Genomic DNA, 26338 nt, shown 5'->3' on the forward strand with positions numbered 1-26338 from the left:
ATATGTGTTATTTCACTTACTTCAACACGGAGGAAGCCAACCCTGCTGCATTCTGCTGAATTGGGTCTTGCCCCAAAGTCCTACCCTGACAGCACAACTGACAGCTGGTCATCATCATAGAGAAGCAGATTGCTGATCTTCTCCCCACGCCCTGCAAAGCAGGCAAGGGTAGGTGGGTGGATGCAAAGACATGGTTAGACAAAGTAATAAGCTACTGCAAAGAGAACCAACACAGTCCTTCTGGCATAAGGTGTTAGATATTCTTTAAACCTCCACCCCTCCCAAACCTTGGACAGCTGTACCCAAAATGGTGTGCATTCCAATTCCAGCTTCTAACAAAAGGGCTGGTATCAACCAAAACAAGAACGCCAGTGGACCCTATATTGTGTTTTCATTTTCAGTGTGCTTACCTCATTGCCCTCTTCCAGGGATGTTTTTATCACCACATTGAAGTGCCTTCAGCTAGTGCAAGGGATGGGCTTCTTGGCCCTTTGCACAGGGAAAAGTCCCCTAAAGGGACTTTAGCCCTCAGTCAGTGGTACGCATACACAAGTGATAGCACTAGGACAATAGTGGGAATGGCATAAGCCGTAGCTTTTTCCCATCATAACTTGACTCAGCTGGATGGGTTGCGCCAAACATTTCTGATAACACACACGGGCTGCCAGGCACAGAATTCTTGCCAGAATGTCACGCCTGGCTACAGAGAGGCTGTATCCAAGAAAAGTCACACAGACTGTTTCCAAAACCATGAAGTTCAGAGTCTAAAATTAGCTAACGGCATCACTGAAGCTTTCAACGCAGCTCTCAGTCTGATGCCTATCTAATGTCCACACTTGTATATTCTCACACACATGTGACAAATGTAATAAGAAAAGATTCCGCCACAAATTACATTTGAGTCAATTCTTTAATTAAATACCTCATCAAATTCAGTGTAATAACATTTGAATGGGGATGCACGGCCAAGGTTCTCCTAAACGCATTTGCCAAGTGTTGCAAAGAGCCTGCCACTGCTAAACTTTTAAAAAGGCGAGTCTTCAAAAGTGCAATGCAGCAACTGAAGGGAGATTAATTAGAATATATCGCATTGGCAAGAACCTGCGTGGCTCACTCTTTTTTTGTGGTTCGTAATAAAGCTTGCTTGAAAAATGGATACCAATCCACAGAGGTAACTAGATTAGTCCCAACATCTGCCTATAGATCATTTAACACAAGGAACATGACTTAAGCCGTGTTTCATTGATATTAGTGTTCTTCACTTCTTTGTTATATGTAGCTTCATGGGTTTTGTGGCTAAATACATTAATAAATTATTGACTGGTGTTATATGTGCTTGAGCATTTACACATCACTTTCTGCTGGAGTCTACGTCCTGCTTTTATGAGCAGCACAAATATCACAGTAGACAGACAGAAGAAGCTTTGCTAAAATCAATGGAAGCTTGCACCAGCATAAAGGCTGCCTTAGGATTACTGCCTTGGGAGTAAGTCCAATAAAAAGTGAGACTACTTATTGGGCTATAAGCATTGCAGCTTTTTGTATCATAGCAATCACTTTAAAATGAAATCCTTACTCTTGTCCCGAGCCAATCCACGCTACATGTTTTAAATGGAATCCCTATTATAAAAGATGTGCCACATATAAGTACAGCATTTTCATCATCTTAGTGTCTTTTAAAATTTATCACAAATAAAGGAGAGGGACATTTTGAACTGGAATTATGGAATCCTGGCTTCCCCTCCCATACCCAGGAATCATTTCTGATTTCCAGATTTCCAAAGATATATTCAAGAGAGGATGGAATGGCAAAACACTGCAAATGTAAAATCAAGGTCTGTTTCAAATCCCAACCAAGGATCTAAAGAGTGGACTATGCAGATGTAACCCTTTGGGTAGATGTAATGTGCTAGCGAGGTGGAAATGAGATCATGCCTCCACTTCCAACATATGTTCAACGTAACTTCTGAAAAAGCTAAGCATGTACAAACTGTCTGTATGTACCCTTTGTGCAAACAGGAATATGCAAGTGCAGTTTGTATATGTGGAGACTCTTTTAGACAGTGTGCTAAATGTCACAGAGGGTGGATGCAGCAAGTGTGCTCCTGCTCTACCCAGTAATATGACGTCACAGTAATATGACGTCTTCACAGTCCTATAATGTATCAGTGATCTCTGCTTTGTGTCATCTGACTCATGGGAAGAAGAGTAATTTATGCAGTGAACTATTAAGCAGCATGTGAAAGAACCCTCGAGGCAAGAAGTTGTTTTACAAAGAAGAACTGAAGCTCACAGTTGCACTGGCATTACTCTTTTAGGAAAGTCAGAAACTTTGCACAGATATTCAACTTAAAATATAGTTATTTGGTTCAACTGTGACATGCCCAGGTCTGCAGATGAGGTTGAGTCTCAAAAGCCAAAACCTGCTTTGTCAGACAGCTATAATAGTAGCACTTCTGTATATATAAAAAAGGCAAATCCTTTAAGGACTTATTTATTGTACACCTTCAGAAAGTGAATGCTGGGGGCAGACAATGGGTGTTTAGTAATCATTTTCTACCCACCCACCCTAGCCACAGAGCACCAAGGCATTCCATGGATGATGCAAACAGGACATGAAATGTCAATGCTACTAAACACACTGGACATTTTTCCTATGTGTGAAAGAGTGTCATGTTTGTAAGACACCCGTCTGTCCGGAAAAAAAAACCCACTCTGATGTTTTGCTACCAGCAGCATTTATGCCCACAAATCAATTGCCAGAGTGGCTTGCACTGTCTTCAGGGATCATAGGGAAGTGACCAGATGTAGCTTCACATTTTGGCAGGCATATCATCTCTCCATAAGGGTTTGGAGGACTGAAAACAAGAGAGGTGGGCAAACTGTCTCCATATGTACACACACATCTGTTGATTAGAATGGCATTAAAAACAAATACAGCTCAAACGTTGGGAGAGGGTACATCACTCTGGGCTCACCCACATCCTCATGCTTGTCCGATGGATGCAAAACACAGGTTCAAGTGGTTTTCTGTTTGCCCTGCCGCTTTCCCCAGAAAAAAAACCACTCTTTACCACTAAACTGAAGCAAATGTCAATCTGTGGAAAGCCCTACTGAGGTTTGTAAAAACAGCAGGTTTCCTTGGAGGAAGCAGCGGGGCAAGTGGAAGTGTGGGTGAGCCCTATGTGAAGCAGTAGCAGTGGCAGAACAGCAATAACACTGTATAGATGGTGCTAGGTTCGCCCCACGGGGGTTACCAACAGCTCAAGCGAAATGTGACTTCTGAGAGCACCTAAATGCTGCAGAATGTTGGGAACTAGTAGATCGTCCTCCTCCTTGTTTTCACAGGTGTCTGTTGCCTGCTTTTCTAAGTCTCATCAGGAGAGCTTTCTATTCGCTGCAAACAATGGGAAGAAAACACAGTAAGCACAAATCCAACATGTTGATCAAATATCACATCAAAATAGGACACTGGACCCAATAAATAGATTGATAAAAATTAAAAACATGTAAAATCAATTTTGAAAAGTTATGCAATGCACATTGGGGAGGGGAGAGACTCCATCAGGCAAGGCCTCCTTCCATCTGCCTTGCTCTACCCTCTGCTTCTCAATGTGTATTGTATTGTTTTATGTACTGTGGCTTGCCGTTGTTTTATTGATTATAGTTTAGCTATTATTGTAACTGTTGAGGGGATTTCTGTTTAACTTTTATATGTTATTATTATTTTATACTATTCTAATTGATTGTTGAATGTTACTATTTTGATGTAGGCTGCCTATTTTAAAGTTATGTTTTATTATCACATTTTTGTATTGCATTAGATTGTTACAAGATGGACATTTTTTGTTTCTTCAGCTTGTAAACCGCCTTGAGTATTGTAAGATAGAGAGGCGGTATACAAATTAAAAATGATGATGATGATGATTGGCTAGGGCTGAAGGGAGTTGGAATCTAACAATATGTGGAGGGTTGCAGGTTCTCCACCCCTGAATTAGAGCCTGGAATATGTTCTAAAGACCTTTGACAAAGAAGAGAGTTTTTTCAAGCATGTGTTTTTCCTTCCCTACTGCATAATTACTGCACATCTTCAATGGTGGGCAACATGAACTGGTCAGCACCATCTCCCCTCAAGGCATTTGGGGTGGCTTTTCTGCCAAGCCAACATGTACCAATGGACATGTAAATACAGATGTACTTGAAAGTAAGGTTATCTGAGCAAAATGGACCGCTAATATCCACACAAAAGACATACCCAAGTGTACCTATAGTTTCCACTCTGTTGTCTTTATGCGGTTTTTAACTATGTCTCTCTTTGTGTCTCCACAACAACAGTGTAATGGTTTCCCTGTAATTTAAAATGGATGCCTTCAGCACAATAATTTGTTGTTCCATCATAAGTAGTTTCTTCTTAGGTACTGATGAAAACACTCACACCCCCTTCTTAGAGTAGCTGAGTTATTGAAAAGAATCTTTGCTGCAATTCAGAATTTTCCGAGTGGCTTGGGTTCATTTGACCACAGTGGCAGCAGAAGGTGTCCCAAATGGACAGCTTTTCAAAGAGGTAGATAGTAGATAACATCTTCCAATATGGCACCCTTTAAATCTATAGTAATTTAACACTGAAAGTATGTTCTGGCTGTATTTTGCTTTAGACCAAATAAAGCAAACCAACGAGACAAAGTAATGGAGGGGAAAATGTTGATAAAGTCAAGCTGCATTGCTGAAGCAAATCAAGCACAATACCAAATTAGTATTTGAAGAAGTGGTTGCTCATTGTTAAGATATTTCCTTTTCATATGTTTTCAGAAACTGGTGGCAGCTATTAAATAACACAGAAAGATTGCCAGCTCTGATTCCAGGAAGGAAACCCCCACCCAGTTCCTTTCTGAGTAATTCAAAGTTTGCCCATGATACTTTCAAAACTAGCTTGAGACAGAATTCATTAAGGGGCAAGGAGCACTGTAGAAGCATCTGCAAACAAGTCCCATGCATGACTTGCAATGTTTGACATCTATAATTCTGAATTAGAACAATTAGAAGAAGATCCATGAGGTCAAACAATGAGATTATTATGGGATGCAGGGGCATATATTAAATTCCATATATCCCTGCTGCTTTAAAAGTTCAAAGCAGTGGTTCTTAGAGCTTCTGTTATAATCGATTAAAACATAAGAAAGAACTGATCCAATTTAAATTCAAAGCAGTTTGATACAATTTGAAAAGTGCAAAAAACAGACAAACAAAAACCCAGCTCTGACTGGTGTACTATAAACTATGTTGGTGGTTTTTATGATCACAGCTCTTCAACATACATTTAAAGCACATGACCTTCCAAAGAATCCTAGGATCTGTAATTTCATCCTCACAGAGCTACATTTCCCAGCACCCCTTTAAAAAGCTATAGTCTCTAATATTCTTTGGGAGAAGTCATGTGCTTTAAATGTATATTGTGGATCTCAGGGCGGGGGGACATGCTTCTTGTAGGGAACTGGAGGCAATCATTACTATCTGCAGCACGTTTTTGCTGTGAGGAGACAGTGAAATACACTGTGTGTCTGCAATCTGCATTGGGTGAAACAGTCCTGGAACACCTTGCTTGTGAGAAGTGCCACTTGATTTTCCTCCCCACCCCACCCCCACCTTAAATAAAATAAATGAAGCTTATGGCCCTTGTTTCTTGTGCACAAGCACTTGTCAAGGTAAACCCTTACGTTTCAAAAAACAGGAGGTGAAGAAAGCAAGGGCATCACCCACAGCAGTAGGGTTGCAGGATTTAAAGCTGGAGATCATTCGCATGCCTTGAAATCTTACAATGCTGAAGGAGATAAAAAGGTAAAGGGACCCCTGACCATTAGGTCCAGTTGTGGCCGACTCTGGGGTTGTGGCGCTCATCTCGCTTTATTGGCCGAAGGAGCCGACGTACAGCTTCTGGGTCATGTGGCCAGCATGACTAAGCCACTTCTGGCAAACCAGAGCAGCGCACAGAAACACTGTTTACCTTCCCACTGGAGTGGTACCTATTTATCTACTTGCACTTTTGACATGCTTTCGAACTGCTAGGTTGGCAAGAGCAGGGACCGAGCAACAGGAGCTGACCCTGTCGCGGGGATTCGAACCGCCGACCTTCTGATCAGCAAGTCCTAGGATCTGTGGTTTAACCCACAGCACCACCCGCGTCCCTGCTGAAGGAGATAAGGCAGTCATAATTTCTTCTCCTACCTGTTCCATGCCTGGCACAGTCACCCACCATCTTCCCCAGCTTGAGCACAGCCTCTCCAGGTATGCTACACTGTAAGAAGGTGGCAGGGTGGGTGGGTGAGAGGGTTTGGGAGGGAATCGGTAGGAGTTCAGCAGCCCGATCCCTGCCTCAGTGGGGTGTGTAAAAGTATATGGCTGTTCTCTGGTTTGGAATATGTCAACCCTAACGACTCAGCCAAGTTAAGCACTAATAAGTTCCATTGTCTTCAACGTGAGAGAGCTTAAGGGTCTGTTTAACTTTCCCATCGAAACAAAAAGCATTTTTCAGCCCAACCCAAAGCGTGGTGACATAGATGTAAATCTAGCTAGATTCCAAAATTTGGTTGACACTTTTGTCATTTGGGGGAAATCTGTGCCCCTCTCACCCCCAAATCACCTTACCAAACAAATTCAGCTCTTTTGGGCTAAAATGGCACCACATTCTTATAGTGATGATGACAATAGATATATAGGATGTTGTCCTTACATATACTCTCTATCCATCTGATCTGTTTAAGGTCTTATAATTAAAACAGAATCTTTGAATAAGCCTAAGAGGCTATAAGAAGCCAGTACAAAGGAAGAATTGTTTTGGTGAGTTTTTGTTGCTTCTGTTGTAAAAGTTTTAGAGGTCAATGCCTTGGACAAATTCTTATTTTAAAGAAGGAGTGATTGGGGTAAACTATTAAATATCTTCTCCTACAAAGCCACTTAGATAGTAACCATCAGTCACTCTTGTTTATTCTTCCACCTATTGACATTGACCAAAAATATGCTGCTTTAGAGTCAGAGTGCTTCAGTCGAAAGAGAATTAAATGGAAGAAAATACATTTAACAACATTGTGTGGATCCTGCAAAAAACTTGCACGCATGAGGAGCACTGATCCCACCCCACAAATACCCGCCTGAAAGCACTTTAACAACGAACAATGCAAGTCTAAGGCAACAGAGATATTAAATGCTAATCTGAAATGAACAGGGATGAGGTAACTACTGTTCCTCTGTTAAAATAGGTCTGTTTATATTCTAACTCTGTGACCTTCAGTCCTGTCCCAGTTGGATATAAAGAATATAAAGAGTTTCTTCCTAATCTCATGAGGACTCGGATGCCTATTAACAAGAACACCTATTAACAAGAATGTTTTTGTGTGTGTGCGTGCATGCACACATTTTCTGTCATGGAGTGATGCAACTGATGCTATTGTGATTCAGAGTCAGGACCTACTCACATCATTATGGGGCATTTGAATATCCTGAATGTGCTATGACTCATGTGTGCTTATGGTCACATGTGAAAGTACATCTGTGAGGCTTCGTTTGAAGACTTTCTTGTGAATCCAGTGCCGTCTTCTGACCACACCCAAAGCTTACTGCTGTTGGTTTGCTACTCAAACAGATGCTCACAGCATCCCACTGCTAAATATCACTCTTTGAGCATTCATAAAGGCGAGCTGAAATAGACTTGGAGTCGAGTGTGGATTTCATGCTCTTTATTCAGCTCATAGTGGTGAGGAGGAATGAAAGTTCCCCCAGAATGTCTGCTTTATATACATTATTTACACTATGGGCCCCACGTGATTGGCTAATTCCGGGATTCATCTGTAGGCCAATCAGGTTGTGGATTCACTTCCTCCTGGAGCTGGATTGGGTGGCTCCTGTAGTCCTATCAGACTGCTGCATTCTGAATCCTATTGTTCTAGGACCAATCAGACGGCTGGATTCTGAATCCTATTGTTCTAGGACCAATCATACTGCTGCATTCTGAATCCTATTGTTCTAGGACCAATCAGACTGCTGCATTCTAAATCCTATTGTTCTAGGACCAATCAGACTGCTGCATTCTGAATCCTATTGTTCTAGGACCAATCAGACTGCTGCCTTTTGGATCCTATTCAGCTCAGTACAAAACACAAGCCAAAAGCAGTATTCCACATGCAGAGGCACACAATGAGGAGGTCCTGGTCTGGGCAGCACCATGTGCTCAATTTCCCCCTGGCTTGTTTCTATAAACAGTGATCATGCACCAGGTGACATAGGGGGAGGTAAAAAGATCCCCCTCAATCATATTTCTTCTGATGCTGTGATTTCCATGTTTCCAACCTAAGGAAAGCACAAGTACCACTGTAAGAGATCACTAAAAAGTCTTTAAAATATATATGCAATCTGTTTCTGACTACCCACATGGCAACTGGTTCATCTGTGTTCTGTGTTGTTAGAAAAGAAGGCTGTCTTTGTTGTAAAATAAGCATATCATATAAATAAGCATATCTTATATGTGTTGTGTATGCAAGCTGTCATGGCGTGCCAGAGGCATTTTCTCTTCTAGTTATTATTATTATTTATTGAATTTATATGCCGCCTTATACCCGGAGGTCTCAGGGCGGTTCACAGAACAAAATCAAAGTATAAAACCACAAAATATATAATCAAAATAAAAACAACAACCCAATAACCCCACTCCAGATCTATAAGTTGCTGTTCTCAGGGAGCAGAAAGAACTCCCTGATTCAGTCTTGTTAAAGGAATATGAACAAACATAATAATAATAATAATAATAATAAAAATAATAATAATGCTTCAGGACCAAGCTAATCAATATGCTAGCTATACATATCTGTGCCCTTAAGTGTAGGGTTTGTTTCTTTACAGAATTGCCAGAATTGGGTTGTATGTGTGTTTTTGAGGGAGAATCTGTATCAGGACACTAATGTGGAGAATAGGGAAGATTTTATCCCCCTGCAGTGTGATTCCAAACCAGATCAGACCCACCATACCTGCAATTTGCATTTATTCATTTTCATCCTACCTCCTCTACCTATTTCTCCCAAGACACTCAAGGTTAATGGGTTAATGGATGAAGCTAATGGGTGGGTTACATACATACATACATACATACATACATTTGTGTTTTTAGTTGTATCTGTTTTAATTTATATTATGGGCTATCCTGGGGAAAGGTGCAGATATAAAATAAAAAAGGGAATAAATAAAAAAGCAATAATTAAATTCTTTCAAACATTAAAAAACCTATAATTTACAGAATCTCTCTCTAGTTGCTTATTATTCATATTAGGTTTACCAGCTCAGTATATATACTGTAAGTATACATTGTAAGAATGAACAGAATACAGAAAGCATTTCTTAAAACAGAAATCTAGGCTTCTGCTTTGACAATCAAGTTCTTATCTCCCAAGTTCTTATGGCTGAAATAAAATGCATACTTACTGAATGTCTGTTTCCTCCAGCATCTGAAAATTAAAAAATCTAGTTTAGGAACTGGTAAGAGAGTTAACAAAACAGTGCAAATGTACACATCAAGGTACAAACAAGAGGTCTGGAATCCATTTTTATCTGAGTGCTTTCTAGCTTTCACAGTTACATTTGCAATAAACATATCATGGAATCATAGAATTGTAGAATTGGAAGGGACCTCCAGGGTCATCTAGTCCAGCCCGCTTCAATGCAGGAATCTCAGCTAGATCATACATGACAGGTGGCCCTCCAACATCTGCTTATAAACCTGCAAGGAAGGAAAGTCTACCACCTCTCATGGAAGTCTGTTTCACTGCCAAACAGCTCTTACTGCCAGCAAGTTATTCCTGCTGTTTAATCGGAATCTCCTTTTTAAAAAGCTTTTACTGTCAAAGTGGTTGATTTTAATTTTGAAGTAGAAGCAAAAACTAACATTTTAATTGCTTTGCCAATTCCGTGGCAGTCCTTTGTTGGTAACCATAGTGTGTTCAAATGTCTGATCCTGTAACAAAAATAGGTAATTTGTCCCATAGTACAGCTTCCACACCCAAGGACTGGAAAGTGGCCAATATGACACCAGTTTTTTAAAAGGGATCCAAAGGGGAACTGGAAAATCACAGGCCAGATAGTGTAATGTCCAGTTCTAGGAAAACTGGGGGAAAGCATTATATTTTTAAACGTATATTGTTGTTGTTTTTATTACAGAAAATGTATCTTTAGAACAAAGAATTAACACCAGACACCTCCCACACCTGTTCCTGGGTGGAAAGCATTATCAAAGCTTATAGAAGAGCAAGATTTCTGCAAGGATACATCCATATTCACTAAATTTTTTTAGTTCTTTTGAGATTGTCAACAAGCATAGAGAGGTGATCCAGTCAACACTGTGTACAGTACTTAGAATCTCAAACAATCTGCAATAAAATTCTGCATCAGATTCCTAAGTAAGCTTAGCTGTCACAGGATATGAGGGCAGGTCCTTTTATGGATCTGTAGATGGTTAAAGAACAGGAAGCAGAAAGTAGGAATGAAATGACAGTGCTCCCAATAGAGGAATGGAGGAAGTGGAATCCTAACAAAGATCAGTATTAGGACCTGCCCTTTTGTATTTGCTTATAAATGACCTAGAGTTAGGGGTGAGCAGTGAAGCAGCGAGGTTTGCTGATGGCACCAGGCTGTTCTCATCAAACTACAGCTCCCAAGGTTCGTTGAGGGAAGGTGTTACGGTGTGATATCTTTGTTAATTTATCCTGATTCCCTGTTTTGTGTTCCTCTTACCTTGATAACATTCATGAATAATTTGAAAGTGTATTCCATTCCATGTAAACTGCTTAGAGGTTTTTACAATGAAGCAGAAAACTAATTATGTTAAGCGAGAAGAGGAAGTCGGTCAACTCCTTTCAAAAATTATAATTGTAAATGGCAACAAATGATACAAAGCTAATGTAAGTTTTTACTATAGAGCAACCTACCGGTACATATTAAATATTACATATTTCTCTATCTGTGTGCAGAATAAAATAGGGTTGCCATATTTCAAAAAGTAAAAACCAGGACACCCCCCCCCCCAAAGTTGTTGAGCTTTCTTTAGACAAACGCCACCTTTTGGGAATTCCACCTTTGAAATCCCAGTAATCTTGGACATATGGCAGCCTTGCCCTTGCACAAAGTTCCAGTGCTAATTAAATGCTCTCCCACTATATTGTGCTGAAGTAGCTTCCAAACAGTCAGGAGCTGGCACTGATTCCAGTTCCCATTCTACGCTCTGCCCACCAAAATACAGGGTTGGTCTTGTAATGTGAAGGGGGGGAGGGAGATGGAGTAGTTGACTCAACTCCGTAATTCATACTGACAGGTCATGATAACGTAGGCACAACATTCGGGATTGTTGAAGTAGATGCAGTTCAGAACAGCTCCTTTCACCAACAGTTAGATCAAAGAGCCATTTGAAATAAACAAATCTGAAACAATTTATTAAAGTCACATGTGGCATGTTAAGCATTGTACTACCAGGAAAGAGGAAATTATAAATTTTGTGTATTTCAAAAGCTTCAAATGAAGGGATGTTTGTTAATTATACTGTGGCTGGGTGGGTGTGGAAACCAGGGGAAACCAACGGATATCCCATGTCTTTGTCACCCTAAATCAAAAGTCTAGGTGGCCAGCAATGTTTTACGAGTAGGTCTACAAGTATGTCTCATAGAGGTTTTTACAAGTGTGCCTTCATCTGCAACAAATTCTTTGGTGCAGATATCCTCCAACTTTAATAAAGTGATGCAATTAAATGATTGTTTAGCCCCCAGAATCTGGCCTAAAACAAAAGCAATGGACATGGCTGCCAGGTTTCATTGAACCCTCTACAAGTCAATGAGGCATGAGTCCCAACTTTGAAAAACGAGAGATGCATTGCTCACATACTATATACAGCGGATATCCAGCTCCGTGGAATGCAAGAAAACACTTATACATTCCATTCTGAATATTGTGTTTCCAACAATTTATTCACTGTTATCATCACCAGCTTTCCCTTCACTTTAAGAAAAAGGCCTAGACAACAAAACTGTGTTGAATACAATGGTGGGTGGTATTCCGCTAAGGGCTAATCCACACTTACCTTTTGCCCCGTGCTTTCCTGTCGGACACGGACCTTGAAAGCCCGGACCTGTGCCTAGAAATGCAGAACAAAAGTAAGTGTGGATGAGCCCTCTTTCCACCAGCAGAAAGATTTACGCTTGTGCAATGGAATTCCACCCCATCTCCAAATCTGCCCTCTCCTAGAATAGATTTAGGGGAAGAGAATGGCATTCAATTGCACAACCGGAAAACCATGCTATACAGTTTAGCATTACAATGGGTGGTATTTAACTAAACATTACTCAGAGCAGACTTGTTGAAATTAATGAACCTAATGGTGCTGGAGGAGACTCTTGAGAGTCCCATGGACTGCAAGAAGATCAAACCTCTCCATTCTTAAGGAAATCAGCCCTGAGTGCTCACTGGAAGGACAGATGCTGAAGCTGAGGCTCCAATACTTTGGCCACCTCATGAGAAGAGAAGACTCCCTGGAAAAGACCCTGATGTTGGGAAAGATGGAGGGCACAAGGAGAAGGGGACGGCAGAGGAAGAGATGGTTGGTCAGTGTTCTCGAAGCTACCAGCATGAGTTTGACCAAACTGCGGGAGGCATTGGAAGACAGGAGTGCCTGGCGTGCTCTGGTCCATAGGGTCACGAATAGTCGGACACGACTAAACGACTAAACAACAACAAATGACTAAGTTAGGGCTATTCATTCCAATACTCATGCTACACTGAATAAAACTTAGCTCAGGGGTCGGCAAGGTTTACTTCACCTGGGCCGGTTCACTCTAGCGGAGATCCCTCCATGTGCGCCCTCGATTTCCTGTGTTTGAGCAGACACGATTTCCAGTGCTGCGGAAGCAAGTCCCTGAGCCACACTGGTTTAACGCAGCACGTGGGGACACGCCGAGGGAGCGGCTTGGTTCGGGGGCAGCTCAGGGGCTGGTTAAACGACCCCCGTGGGGTGCTTGCAGCCCATGGGCCTTAGATTGCCGACCCCTGACTTAGCTGAAGGACACCCAATGAAAAGAACGGTAAAATGATCCAACTATTTTGCAAGTGTATACTCACAGATGGGATAATCTTTGGATTAGCATATGAGAAGTTTAGAGGCTCTTTCAATGGCACATACTTTACTGTGGCCTTCTGTTAGGAAACGTCTCAGTTCCAACAAGAGGGCGCTTTGGAGGGGTAATATCTGGAGTCAAAGCAGGAAACTGGTAGAACAGGTTTCCTGAGGCACAAAGCCACTTCTAGGGTCTTATTCCAAAGTGAGAAAGGCAGCAAGGATTTCTCAGGCCTCTCTCCGCTTGAGAACATTTGTTTTTCCACAGCATATTGTGGGTGGCAATGGGACCCTGTGAGCGTTTCCTGTCTGGACACTGAAACCACCTCCCAGCAACTGACTCATTTTTCCAATGCAAGTACCCATGCAGAAGCTTGTTGATCAGGTTTTCCTTATCCCAGGTTATAAGGAAAAAGAACGGATTTCTGCATGGTCTGATTCTCAAATTTTAGATGCATTAATTTGAAACGGCTTCAAGGGAGAAGAGAATTTAATGGGGAAACAATAGCTGAGACAGTCCTCCTTAAAAAAGGCATTCACAGGATCTTATAAGTCTGCTGGCACACAGCAACCATGTGAAAATCCTGGACTGCTGGCTCCATGGTCAAGGGGAAACGATGTACACCAATGCATGTAAAACGTTTAGTCCTGGGTGTAATAGTGGGCAGCTGGAGTTGTGAATTGGCCCTCATTTAGGACCTCTTCCCATCACAGCTGGCTTTGAAGAGCCTATGGGGAAAGTTCTTACAGTGATCCTCCAATGGCCTTGGGCAGGTGAAATATACTCAGAGTCGAGGGTGGATTTCATGCTCTTTATTCAGCTCATAGTGGTGAGGAGGAATGAAAGTTCCCCCAGAATGTCTGCTTTATATACATTATTTACACTATGGGCCCCACGTGATTGGCTAATTCTGGGATTCTCCTGTAGGCCAATCAGGTTGCGGATTCACTTCCACCTGGAGCTGGATTGGGTGGCTCCTGTGGACCAATCAGACTGCTGCATTCTGAATCCTATTGTTCTAGGACCAATCAGACTGCTGCCTTTTGGATCCTATTCAACTCAGTACATAACACCAGGGTTACATGGTGCTGGGCAGGCCTGCAGTGCTAAACAGAGGTGGCAACAGTGGGATCAACAGACCCCACTGTGTGTAGCAGCACACAGAGGCAGAGCTAGCTGCTCTAGCACCCGGAGCGGCGCACATGCTGTGCACCTAGGGGTGGGGCTAGCTGTCCACGGGGGGCAGGGCTAGCATCCAGCGGGTGGGGCAATGGTGTCACCCCCCCCCAGGGATGACACTCAGGGCAAACCGCACTCACCACACCCCCTTCCTCTGGCCGTGGCAGCGCATAGAGCAGCATCTGCAACGGCCGGAAGTATGAGGCAGGGACACGAAGCGCCACAATTGCTTCTCTGTGTATCAGGCAGCTTCAACAGGCCACTGCAACTTCCCACAATGTGGCCAGACGCCATGGAGTGCCACTGCAGATCAGTGATGGCATGTTGCGCCCAAGTACTTTAAGGCGCAAGGAAAATGACACAGCTGCTCACCGCAGCTATCCAGCACTCAGGCAGTAGCAGAAGTAGCATTGGTGACATCGAGAGGAGTTCTGGGGGTCTGCAGCAAACCACCATTCAACTCTCCCACCAAGGAGCCTAGCCCTGATGTAACATTGCTGCAAAGTGACACTACTGCATGGTTCCTGGGTGAAAATGGCCAAATAAAACAAAGAGCCAAAAGCAGCATTAGACTACAAGTGCATTAGAACATCCCTACACCTTGAAAATGCTTGCTGGAAGAGACTCCAACTACAAATGGGCAATGGAATCCCTACTCCAACATATTGTCTCTTGGCAGGCAACATTCCAGACACCTTCTTAGAAAAGAGCCCACCACACATCTGACAAATCTGGTGACATCAGAGAGACGGGAAGGAAAGGAGGAAAGAAAGAGAGTTCTCAGGTATGAATCACTTTTTCCTATTGGAACATGAGTCAGCATCCCTCCAGGTGGAGTGGAGCTAACTTCCTGGCAAGTGGGTCACAGTTACTTACCAAGAAGAAAAGGTCAAGGCGGGGAGGAAACTGGTGAGGTGCAAACACATCAATAGAAGCACCGGATTGGTTCCACTGGTGCATTTGCACCGTCCTGACTTCTCTGACATAATACCTCTCCCTATTTCCCTCCCTGTAAGCAACACTGACCTACCTGCCAGTAAGCTAGAAAAACGGCTGTGCACCACCTGGCAAATGAATTTTGCTGCTAAGGGGAGGGAAAGTATGCTCTGGGACAGGCGTCAGCAACTTGCGGTCCATGGGCCGGAAATGGCCCGCAGAGGCTGTTTAACTGCCCCATGAGCTGCCACAGAACTGAGCCACCCATTCGGCAAGTCCCCGCGCCGCTAACCGGTGTGGCACAGCACGGGGACTCACTTCCGCGGCGTCGGAAATTGCGTCTGTGCATGTGCAGATGCCAGAATTTGCATCTGCGCATGTGCAGACTCGCACAGACGCCGGAAATTGCTCACGCACACTTGCTATCCGGCCCACAGAGGCAGTGGCGTAGCGTGGGGGGTGCAGGGGGGGCCGGCCTCACCGGGCGCAACATCTGGGGGTTAGGGTTAGGGGGCACAAATCCACAGGTTAGGGGGCACAAATTACTTGCCTTGCCCTGGGTGCTGACAACCCACACTACACCACTGCACAGAGGGGGCTCTGCAGGACTGATCTGGTCCAGGCAAGGTAAACCTTGTTGACTCCTGCTCTGGGAGATGCCTTCAGAAAGGAAAAGGAGACATACTCTTCCCCACAGCTGATGGCTGGATCATTCAGATTTTGGCCCCCTCAACGCATATGCTGCAACACTGCCTCCAAAGCAGAGCTCTTTAGTTTGTTCCATAGGAAATTCATGAGTGTTATACTTCTAGAGGCATACAGATGGGAACTAATTTTGCTTTTTGCTCATATTGTTCCAATAAGTTTGATGCAAAAGCACACGAGGCCACTGCCTTGCTGAAGTTATACTAGATGAGAAGCTCTCTGGGAACCATCTTGGGTTCTGTGACAGAAGAAAGTAGGGGTGTACTGTAATAAAATAAATAAGAATCAACACCTTATCCTAGCTGCATAGTTCTGCCATGGATTCTTCATTGGCTATACTCTAAAGAGTGGCAGAATGTTAAAGAGCTCTGTTGCAAGGCTCCCAATTTGGAAGAGCTTTAAATGTGTCTCCAAAGCCAGGAAATTTAGTCACCCCCATTTTTAACACCCTGCCTTCTTTATGAGCCATGCCTCATCTGGGTGTGTGCTTCTTTATATAAATGCTATCAATAATCATCTCCATACACAAAGTCAACATGGTTCTGTTTCAGTAAGTAATGCAGTAAGCCTCCAAAATGGCTTTGCTGTTGTGTGATGCCCTGCTTATCTGTTTGAAACACTTTTCCTGTGTATCAGTCAGGAAAAGCAGGCGCAATTAGAACAATACACTGTTATTACATTTCCAAAAATAACTGAAGCTGTAGCTGGGTATGTGTTGGAGAGAAGGTGGAATGCAAGATTAAGGGGGTGCTTGCTTATCGTCAACCTAATCCAGCTCCCACTTTTAATCAAATCTCATTTCACTGGACTTCCTGGCTCTACAACAAAGTATTGATTAAAAGGATTTTAAGTAACATATGCCCTTCTCAAACCCATTTGAGCAGATAAACTAAATAATGATAGTAAGTTTTGTTTACTATAAAGTTTTAAAACTATAAGCTTCCCCAAAGGAGATTTATTGTGGAAGTTATACCAATTCTCACTTTGCCGTTTAATAGGGTACAAAGCAGAGAAACATTCATTTTCTTGAGAGGCAGATCTCTAGTGCAAGCTGATTTAAATCTTGCAATTATCTTATTAGTATAGAGCTGGATATTACACTTCAAGAAGCTGGGGGATATGTTTGCAAGGTTAGGCCCCTAAAAAACTGGAGGACAGTTCCAGACTCTCCAAATGTCCCTATTTTACAATGACACCCCTAATTTAGAGAAGCTGTCCCGGTTTCTAATTTAATCCTTAGGATTAGGATGTCACTGCAGTGGTACCTCGGGTTACATATGCTTCAGGTTACATACACTTCAGGTTACAGACTCCGCTAACCTAGAAATAGTACCTCAGGTTAAGAACTTTGCTTCAGGATGAGAACAAAAATCGTGCTCTGGCAGCATGGCAGCAGCAGGAGGCCCCATTAGCTAAAGTGGTGCTTCAGGTTAAGAACAGTTTCAGGTTAAGTACGGACCTCCGGAACGAATTAAGTACTTAGCCCGAGGTACCACTGTATTTTCATTGGAGAAATGTTGGAGGATATGGAGTTATCCAACTCCTGAGCCGTCTGAAGGCAATCCTGTATAGGGAAGGTTTTATTTAATGTTTAATGTTTTAATATATGTTGGAAGCTGTCCAGAGTGCTAGGGCAACCCAATAGGTTGTGTGGTGTATACATAGCGAAATTATCCTTATGGAATGGGGACGTCACTATTTTCATCGGAGAAATGCTGGAGGGTATGTAGTTCTTGGCAGCCTTGGAAGAATTCTGTGCTCAGTAACATTTCTTCACACGCGCTACCCTAAATGTTTAAACTGGCGTATTCATCTGTAAGGTAAAAGGTAAAGGTAAAGGACCCCTGGACGGTTAAGTCCAGTCAAAGGCGACTATGGGTTCCTTTTTGTTGCAGTCTAGTATGAACAAGAATGAATCCTAGAGTGACCTATGCAGATGAAGAGTAGTGTCAGTTTTAGGGAGCAGGCAAAATAGGCCAGTTTTTGATTGCATTGATTTTTCATTGTCCAATCTTAAATTCAGTTCTCTACATTTCCACAAAAGTTTGGTTGGCAGAAGGGGAAGATTGGCAGAACCCAGTTGGCTAAGTTGAACAGAAGGATACCTCTGCTTGTTCCAGCACACACGCTCCCCAGACCAGCATAAGGGGGGCTTGGATTGCTCTGTTAGTAGCTCTTTCGTAAGTTTCCAAATGAACTCGTCGTAAATGCTTTCTTCCTCAAAGAAACATATAAAAATGCCACATGGGTTCTGTATTATTTATGTGTTTGATCTTTTCCCCTGGCCTTACTTACCATTAGTAGCTTTTCTGATTTCAGTATAAACCGTTTCAGGCTTCTGTACAACAGGAGCTGGGGAAGGTATCAATATAGAATCAGTTACTTTGCGGTACGTGTTTTAAAACTGCCCTGTCATCTCAAAAGAAGGAAGCACATGGCTACCAATTAGGAAAATGGCCTTTACTATCTGTCCAGACCTGAAAGTGCACTATAAATAGATGCAATGTTTATCCATAACCCAGGTGCAATTTTGGATTCTGATACACAAATATGAGCAAAACGTACCTCATTATTTTTCCAATTATTTAGCCAATTCTGTTTATGGCGCAACACAAAAGCAACCATAAACAACGAAGCAAGGCTTCAGAGCCAGCATCCTGACAGCAGCATCACTGCCACTTACCCGGGGCAGGGCAAGGGCAGAGGCAAAGTTGGAGTAGTGAAAGCGCAGCAGCCTGCCCACCCCAGTTGCACATAAGTAGCAGCAATATCATTGTCAGGAGGGTAGTGCTGCAGCAGCACCCCTCCAGCCCCTTCAGGTGCAACGAAGTCAACGAGGCAGCCCTTAGTGGGAGGAAGTGTGTGAAGAGGCAGGTCTTATAGCTGACAAAATATGTGTCACTTCCGTAAATCGGATCACTGTGCTCTGTGGAAAATAACTTGCCTAGCTGAGCTGCTGGCCACAAACCTATTTGACTGCCAAGCCAAGGAGATAAGTAACTCTACAGCCTTTAGAAGACATCTGAAGGCAGCCCTGTATAGGGAAGTTTTTAAATGTTTAATGTTTTGTTATGGTTTTTATATATGTTGGAAGCTGCCCAAAGTGGCTGGGGCAACCCAGTCAGATTGGTGGGGTATAATAATAATAATAATAATAATAATAATAATAATAATAATAGAATAGGACATCCCTATTTTCACCAGAGAAATGTTGGAGGATATGCTATGAAGTAGCAGAGTATTGCTGAACTTTTAATACCAACAATTTCAAGAAATGTGCACGTTTGTTTTTAAAACACACCATTAACCATATACTTCTGTCCAGTTGTTCTAAATTTGGTTTGGTTATTTTTTACGTTTACCAGCATATCTCTGCCAAAATGTTTGAGACTGGCAACAATGCCAGTGGTTTTTGACTGTTTGGGTCAAAGCAATGCAGGATCTGTGCCGCTGCCTTTTCCTATTTCTTCCTCCTGATGGTTTGCCAAAGAGGTCTTCTAACAAGCAACATCCTTGATTCAGACAATTCATCCCCTGCCAAGTCCTGTTTGGCTCAAGATATTGACACTGAGCTGGCCATCTAGGGGCTTTCACTCCCAGGAACAAATCCCACAGACCAAGCATGCTGCTTTGTCCATTGGGATAAAAAGTTAGTTTGACACCAGACCAGACACAGGCTAATGTTACCAAGTAAAACTAATCAGTGGTCAATGTAATAATTATATTGTGGCACAAAGACTATCATCAGTTAGACTATTTCTTAATGCCATACATGTAAGCCTTTTTTTCCTTAAAGAGTAAAAACTCAGCTGCTATTTCTATGGCTCCATGCAGATGATAAGCCTATAAATCAATTGACCTACTACACTCAGAGTGGGAATGACATATTCATGCTCGTATTATTGAAAAAGGAAAAGTGCTGGCATGCCATTTTGCGGGGAAGAGCAACATTGCAATGGCTGTTCCTTTTTGCCTACACTTCCATACACAACACAAGGACACATACTCAGCATATTATTGTTACTGTGAAAGTGGATTAACAGTGATCTTATCTCTGTGACTACAGAATGGATCACCATGAGTTGTGCTAGAATCAAACACTGAAGAATATGGGGAGCCATTCAGAAAAAAAAGGAGCCCAACTGTTAAGATTATCTGGGAATGCATAATAAAGCTACCATGTCTTCACTTGTTTTCCCCTTTTCCTGTGGGATTTTTGGTTATAGCTCACTTCCCTAACCCATTCTTTTTTTCTAAAATACCAACTGCCTGCAGGGGAAGGATGCACCTTATGCATACCTGCTCTCTGCAATTAGGATGGTGTGGATTCATCTATAGGGGATGCAGGTGATATGTCAAGGGCTGCGAGCAGAACTGCACGGTTCTGATGTCCTTTCTGGATTTCTGACTATATGCAGGTGGCTGCAGTGTCCTGTTTATGAAGAAACACCTGCTGATCCTTGAAGCGGAAGCTTTATTTCTTCCTGTTTACCAGTAGCGTGGAACAACGGTTTTAAGATATAATCCTGCTCCTTCTAAAATGAATTGGGAAATTACAATTGACACCACTCAATGGTAAACTCATTGCTCTTCCTGCTACAGTGGTACCTCAGGTTACATACACTTCAGGTTACAGACGCTTCAGGTTACAGACGTTTCAGGTTACAGACTCTGCTAACCCAGAAATAGTGCTTCAGGTTAAGAACTTTGCTTCAGGATGAGAACAGAAATCGTGCTCCGGCGGCGCGGCGGCAGCAGGAGGCCCCATTAGCTAAAGTGGTGCTTCAGGTTAAGACAGTTTCAGGTTAAGAACGGACCTTTGGAACGAATTAAGTACTTAACCCGAGGTACCACTGTATATGTAATGGCACAAGTCAGCTATTTAGTTACCTCTGTAAGCATCAGCAGCCGACACTTCCACGACAGTATATTCCACCTCGGAATTCTCAAGATCAGGTCCTGCCCCAAAAATAGCAAGAAGATGTTTCTTTGTATTGCACTCTGAACTTTTTTTTTTTGCTATCTCTGGAATAAACCAGTCACACTCCCATTGACTTTAGAGGATGCAAAAACAAAGCTTGTGTACACTACATCTGCAATTCAGATTTTTTTAGTTTTCCCCCTCCTGCTTTGGAATCCCAATAAATGCAGCAGATTTTCCCTCCACCAGTGACCAAAACAAACCCAGAGAGTTGGAGAGACTTGTAAAGGTAAAGGTAAAGGCACCCCGTACGGGCCAGTCTTGACAGACTCTGGGGTTGTGCGCCCATCTCACTTAAGAGGCCAGGGGCCAGCGCTGTCCGGAGACACTTCCGGGTCACGTGGCCAGCGTGACATCGCTGCTCTGGCGAGCCAGAGCCGCACACGGAAACGCCGTTTACCTTCCCGCTGGTAAGCGGTCCCTATTTATCTACTTTCGAACTGCTAGGTTGGCAGGCGCTGGGACCGAGCAGCGGGAGCGCACCCCGCCGCAGGGATTCGAACCGACGACCTTTCGATCGGCAAGTCCTAGGCGCTGAGGCTTTAACCCACAGCGCCATCTGCGTCCTGGAGAGACTTGTAGGGACCTGCTTTTGCCATGTACTGTATGTGTGGAGAGGAGGAGGAGAAGCCATGATACATTTGACCCGATCTCTCCTTCCACAGAATCTCTCCCCTTTTATTTGGGGCTCTGAAACAAGAAGTGGCAACTTCAAATACATATTTAATATTGTGTTTTAATTTTAAGTAAATATGGATCCCATCTTTCAAATAAATTGCTGCTGAAGAAGCAATCCATGAAAGAGCCATGTCTGATAACTTGCAATTAGATTTATTTATATTTATTTATAGTTGTTATTTCTCTCAGAGGATATGAATTTATTTTAAAATATATAAATAACATGCAGATCTTAATTCATTCAACAATGTGCTATTTATAATTGTTTGATTAACAGGAGGCTGTGCTTAAAATTTCTTTGAGTGGGCAGTATCAGCTAATTTTAAACCAAGCAAAAAGGAAGTCTAGCACAAAGTCTGACACAACCCAATGCGTAATGGAGGTATCAGTCTTTCTAAGAGCTAGACTAGAGCAGAGATTCCCAAACTTAGATCTCCAGCTGTTTTTGGACTACAACTCCCATCATCCCTAGCTATCAAGACCAGTGGTCAAGGATGATGGGAATCGTAGTCCAAATTTAGCTGAAGACCCAAGTTTGGGAAACACTGGACTAGAGGATATATTAACTACCTATCTGTGCCCTTAAGTGCAGCATGTTTAACACAAATTGCAGGTGTGATCTCTCCAATCTGGATTGAGATCCTAGCATGTGGAGTTTTAGCCAATTACCCCTTCTCTGACTCCAACATGGATCGAGGAGCCCATGTCTGTAATTCGTATATGGAACTAAATCTATAATGTGCCTAGTAGAATCTAGCAAGACTTGACAACAGCTAACTTGAGCTTTTCTACTCAGTCATTGGATTGACAATCAGTATAAAACATGGCAAGGATATATCTAAGCATTAAAAGCATTTGCTCATATGCTACGCTAATAGTGTTGACCTTGTGTCAACAAAACATATGGTGGAAGGTGGCAGGTTTGCTTTGCTGTGGGGACGTTGTTGGTGGGTGATAGAAATAATAATAGATCTCTTTGCATATTCAAAATGTCAAGGGATGTCAAAGCAGCAATGATAAAAAGAAGTGGATAAGGATCGAAAGGTCCCTCTAAAATATTTTAACACTTGTAAAACAGGAACAAGCCTGATTGGGCTTTCTGTGGAATCTTTCAGTATCTGAATCCAAGTGGCATCCATGTAAATTGTTGTACAGTGGTGCCCCGCAAAACGAATGCCTCGCAAGACGAAAAACCCGCAAGACGAAAGGGTTTTTCGGTTTTTGCGTCGCTTCGCTAGACGATTTTCCCTATGGGCTTGCTTCGCAAGACGAAAGCCCATAGGGAAATCTCCGGGGACCTCTTTTAAATGCCTGCCTTCCCGGGGGCAGCGCTGCCTTCCTGCTCTCCCGGGAAGGCAGGCAGGGGGGACAAAGACTTTTGCCCCCCGCCAGCCTTCAGAAGAGGTCGGGGGACAGACTGTCCCCGGACCTGGTCTGAAGGCGGTTTCCATAGGAACGCATTAATTGATTTCTAATGCATTCCTATGGGAAACCGTGCTTCGCAAGACGAAAAACTCGCAAGACAAAAAGACTTGCAGAACGAATTAATTTCGTCTTGTGAGGCACCACTGTATTTTGAAATTTATCCCCGGAAAAGATATACAAGCAGAGTGAAATCACTCCAAGCTGGAATACATTCTGTTCTAATCCTCAATGAACTATACTCTCTTGAAAAGTTAGAAATACACTCAAAAATAAAATCCCAGAAATTACCTTGACCATCCTCGTTTGATTTTAAATTATTTTTTTCACCATCTTCATTATAACCTGACCCTAAAATGTTAAAAAAACAAAACAAGAGATGAGCAGACAAACTAATTAGCAGCAGTTTTAAAAACAGCTACAACTCCCTTTTAAGCACAATATTTGTATCATCACATATCACGTATAGAAAGTCTTAACCTGGGGTTTTGCCCTCCACAGTCTCCAGTGTGCCCCATCCTTGAATCTTCCTTATCCTTGCCTGCTATAAATACTCACAGTCAGGCCCCTCATTTGATTCTTGAGCTATGCTCTGCAGCCTGCTCCACTGATGATTATTCCCTTTTCCAATGCCCTGCTCTTTGAGAGGCTCTCATGGGTTTTTTGTTTGTTTGTCCCATCTTTTCTGCTTCTCTTTAAGCTCCTTTGACCAGCTTGAACTAATTCAGACCCTCCAAGTGCCCCTCTTTTCCAGGGACGTCCCTTCAGAGAAGCTGTCCCAGTTTCTGATTTGATCCTGGAATGTCCCACTTTTCCTTAGGATGTTCCTATTTTCATTGGAGAAATGTTGGAGGGTATGGAGTTACCCAACGCCCGAGGTGTCTGAAGTCAATCCTACATGGGGAAGATTTTTTAAAATGTTTAATGTATTATGATGTTTTTATATATGTTGGAAACTGCCCAGAGTGCTAAGGCAACCCAGTAAGATGTGTGGGATATAAATAGTAAAATTATCATTATGCAACGGGACGTCCCTATTTTCATCGGAGAAATGTTGGAAGGTATGCTGATTACCTGGTGACAACTCTTCTGTGCTTTTGACTACACATCTATGATGAACTTTGCTTAGATTGACTATGACAGCTAAGTTTTGATCAATTTGACATTACTGGGTCTCATTTTAACAGGTAAAGACTCCATTTTAGGATCATGCCAAGCCAAGCCAACTGATATAAGAGTGTTGTGCTTAATTTCCTGTGTCTGAACATCATACTTAGCAGTCCAGTACACACAATACACAGTCCACCTGAGATTGTCTAGCAGGCTCACACCCTCCTCAGGTGTGTTTGTCCTCCCTTTCCTGAATAAAAATTTAAAAAAATAAAAAAGTGTCCAGTAGCTCCTTATAGACCAACTAAGTTTGTTCTGGTATAAGCTTATAAGCTTTATCTTTTTCTCCCCCCCCCCCCGACTGCATCAGACCAACATGGCTCCCTACCTGAATCCCTCCCTTTCCTGGTTAGCAATAAATGTGGTTTACTTCGACATCTGAAACCAGTGTAATCCTAGTTACTGCTAATCAAATGCATTTTTCTATTCTTTACAAAATTCAGAGAAATGCAAATTATGAAGGCTAGCTGTATTTCGGTTTGCGGATTGTTTTAGAAAGTGCAGATTGAGTAGGTCTGCCTTTTAATTCAGACTGAATTTATTTTCTCCTCCATCCCTACTTGAGGGCCAGGGTGGCATAGCAGGTTCTACAGTTGCAGCTAAAGGGATAAGGGAAGCCCCCTCTCAAGACTCTCCTACTTCACCCACATCCTTTGAAAGGTGCAGAGGATGCTTGATTTAAATCACAATTTAAATCACTAGTCAGTAAGACTTGATTTAAATTATATATTTACTTTTACAGAAAGACTCATTCTTGCTGGTATAACCTTAATATTTACAACCAGATGAAGGTTTCGTTTTTGGAATAAAAAAAATTCAGAGTAGTTTCTACAGTTATTTCAAAAATTACCAATTTGGTTAAACTATTAGAAATGCATAGAAAGGTAATTATGAAATTATTGTGAGGTTTAATAAGTTAACTGTTTATATTTGGACAACTTTTCTGCTGTATTGGAAGGAGAAAAATAATCATTTCCTTAATAACAATTTAAACAATTTCTTACAAGTCAGTTACATTTGTTGTGAGACATTGGTGTTGAGAAGAGTGGGGAGAGGCTGATATTCTTTTGCATAGTGTATGTGGTAGGTAGGTTCTTTCTATTCATTTATTACATTTCCTTGGTAGTGAGAGGTATTGGGGGGACAGGGTGTGGTTGGTTATCTGTGCTTGGCTGCAGTGGGGATTGTTTGCATTTGTGAGGGTGCGGAGGGCTTGGTGAGTCAGGTAAGCCAGGTTGATTCACATGCTGTTGGTGGATTCTTGTTGTCTTGTTGGGCTGTGTATGTGATAAAGGGGAGCCATACTGGGGTGAAGGCGTCCTCTTCTATTTGTCCCCGTGTCAGTTTCTGTTTATTAGTTAGCTTTTCTATTAAGGCCGTTTCCCATACAATTTGATACCATCGGTCCATGTTTACTCCTGACTCGTGTCTCCAGTGTCTGACTATGAGGCTTCTTTCTGGCTGCTGAGAGTAAGTGGGTTATAAAATGTATATAATGTGAGTGGTCATTATGATGGAAGAGGTTCAGTAGGGCCAGTTCTGGGGTGAGTTCTAATACCTGTTTAGTTATTTTGCATATCTCTTGTAGGACTGCTGTCCAGAAGGGTTGGATTTTAGGGCATTCCCACCACATGTGGAGGTAACCTCACAGGGTTGTTGTAAGCACACAAAAAACTGAAGAACCATGTATGCCACCATGAGCTCCTTGGAGGAAAAGACGGGGTATAAATATAATTAATAATAACAAAATATGTGGCCCATGTCCCTATGTAACTGTATCTATCAAAGCCAAGTTCATCTGAAAAGCAAAATACAGTCAACCCTTTTGGGTATATGAATAAGAATCTTTTGTTTGGGCCAGGTATGAATAATGGCATGATTTCAAGGTGGAAGTAGTAAGACTAGGAGAGAGAAAGGGAAAAGGAGTCTGAAGCAGACACTATCAATAAGGTCATTAACCATAAGCTACCGAAATAGAATTCCCCTTCATTATTCTGTCGTGGTGTCAGCTTCTCACCCACTGAATTGGTTGCTGGTATAGAACTGAGAAAAGAAAAACAGAACGAAGAACAGAATATGAAGCACTGGTATTTTAACAACAGAAGGTCATCTTTTAATAAAGCTCAGTCTT

At 42.4% G+C, this 26338-nt stretch overlaps 1 protein-coding gene and 1 long non-coding RNA gene across 6 annotated transcripts in view; both read right to left on the minus strand.

Annotated features, from left to right (window-relative positions):
* The window catches only part of LOC309363055, a 28004-nt gene extending 27597 nt beyond the window's left edge, over positions 1-407 (minus strand). For both annotated transcript variants that reach the window (XR_014165201.1, XR_014165202.1), the window contains exon 1: positions 21-407. This is a non-coding gene — a long non-coding RNA (uncharacterized lncRNA). The remainder of the gene's footprint in view (positions 1-20) is intronic.
* A 484-nt stretch (positions 408-891) lies between these two features.
* The window catches only part of PECAM1 (platelet and endothelial cell adhesion molecule 1), a 44909-nt gene continuing 19462 nt past the window's right edge, over positions 892-26338 (minus strand). Inside the window, exons 11-17 of one of the 4 annotated variants that reach the window (XM_081898614.1) lie at positions 26177-26250; positions 23329-23388; positions 20847-20915; positions 18252-18308; positions 12107-12160; positions 9466-9488; positions 892-3397 (exon numbers count right to left, since the gene is read on the minus strand). In XM_081898614.1, the coding sequence (XP_081754740.1) occupies positions 3368-3397; positions 9466-9488; positions 12107-12160; positions 18252-18308; positions 20847-20915; positions 23329-23388; positions 26177-26250 (367 nt within the window). In that variant the 3' untranslated portion in view covers positions 892-3367. The remainder of the gene's footprint in view (positions 3398-9465; positions 9489-12106; positions 12161-18251; positions 18309-20846; positions 20916-23328; positions 23389-26176; positions 26251-26338) is intronic. The other 3 variants (XM_081898616.1, XM_081898615.1, XM_081898617.1) reach the window with 3 other exon arrangements.

Source organism: Podarcis melisellensis (genome assembly GCF_964234715.1).
Source record: "Podarcis melisellensis genome assembly, chromosome: 2".
NCBI classification, from domain to species: Eukaryota; Metazoa; Chordata; class Lepidosauria; order Squamata; family Lacertidae; genus Podarcis; species Podarcis melisellensis.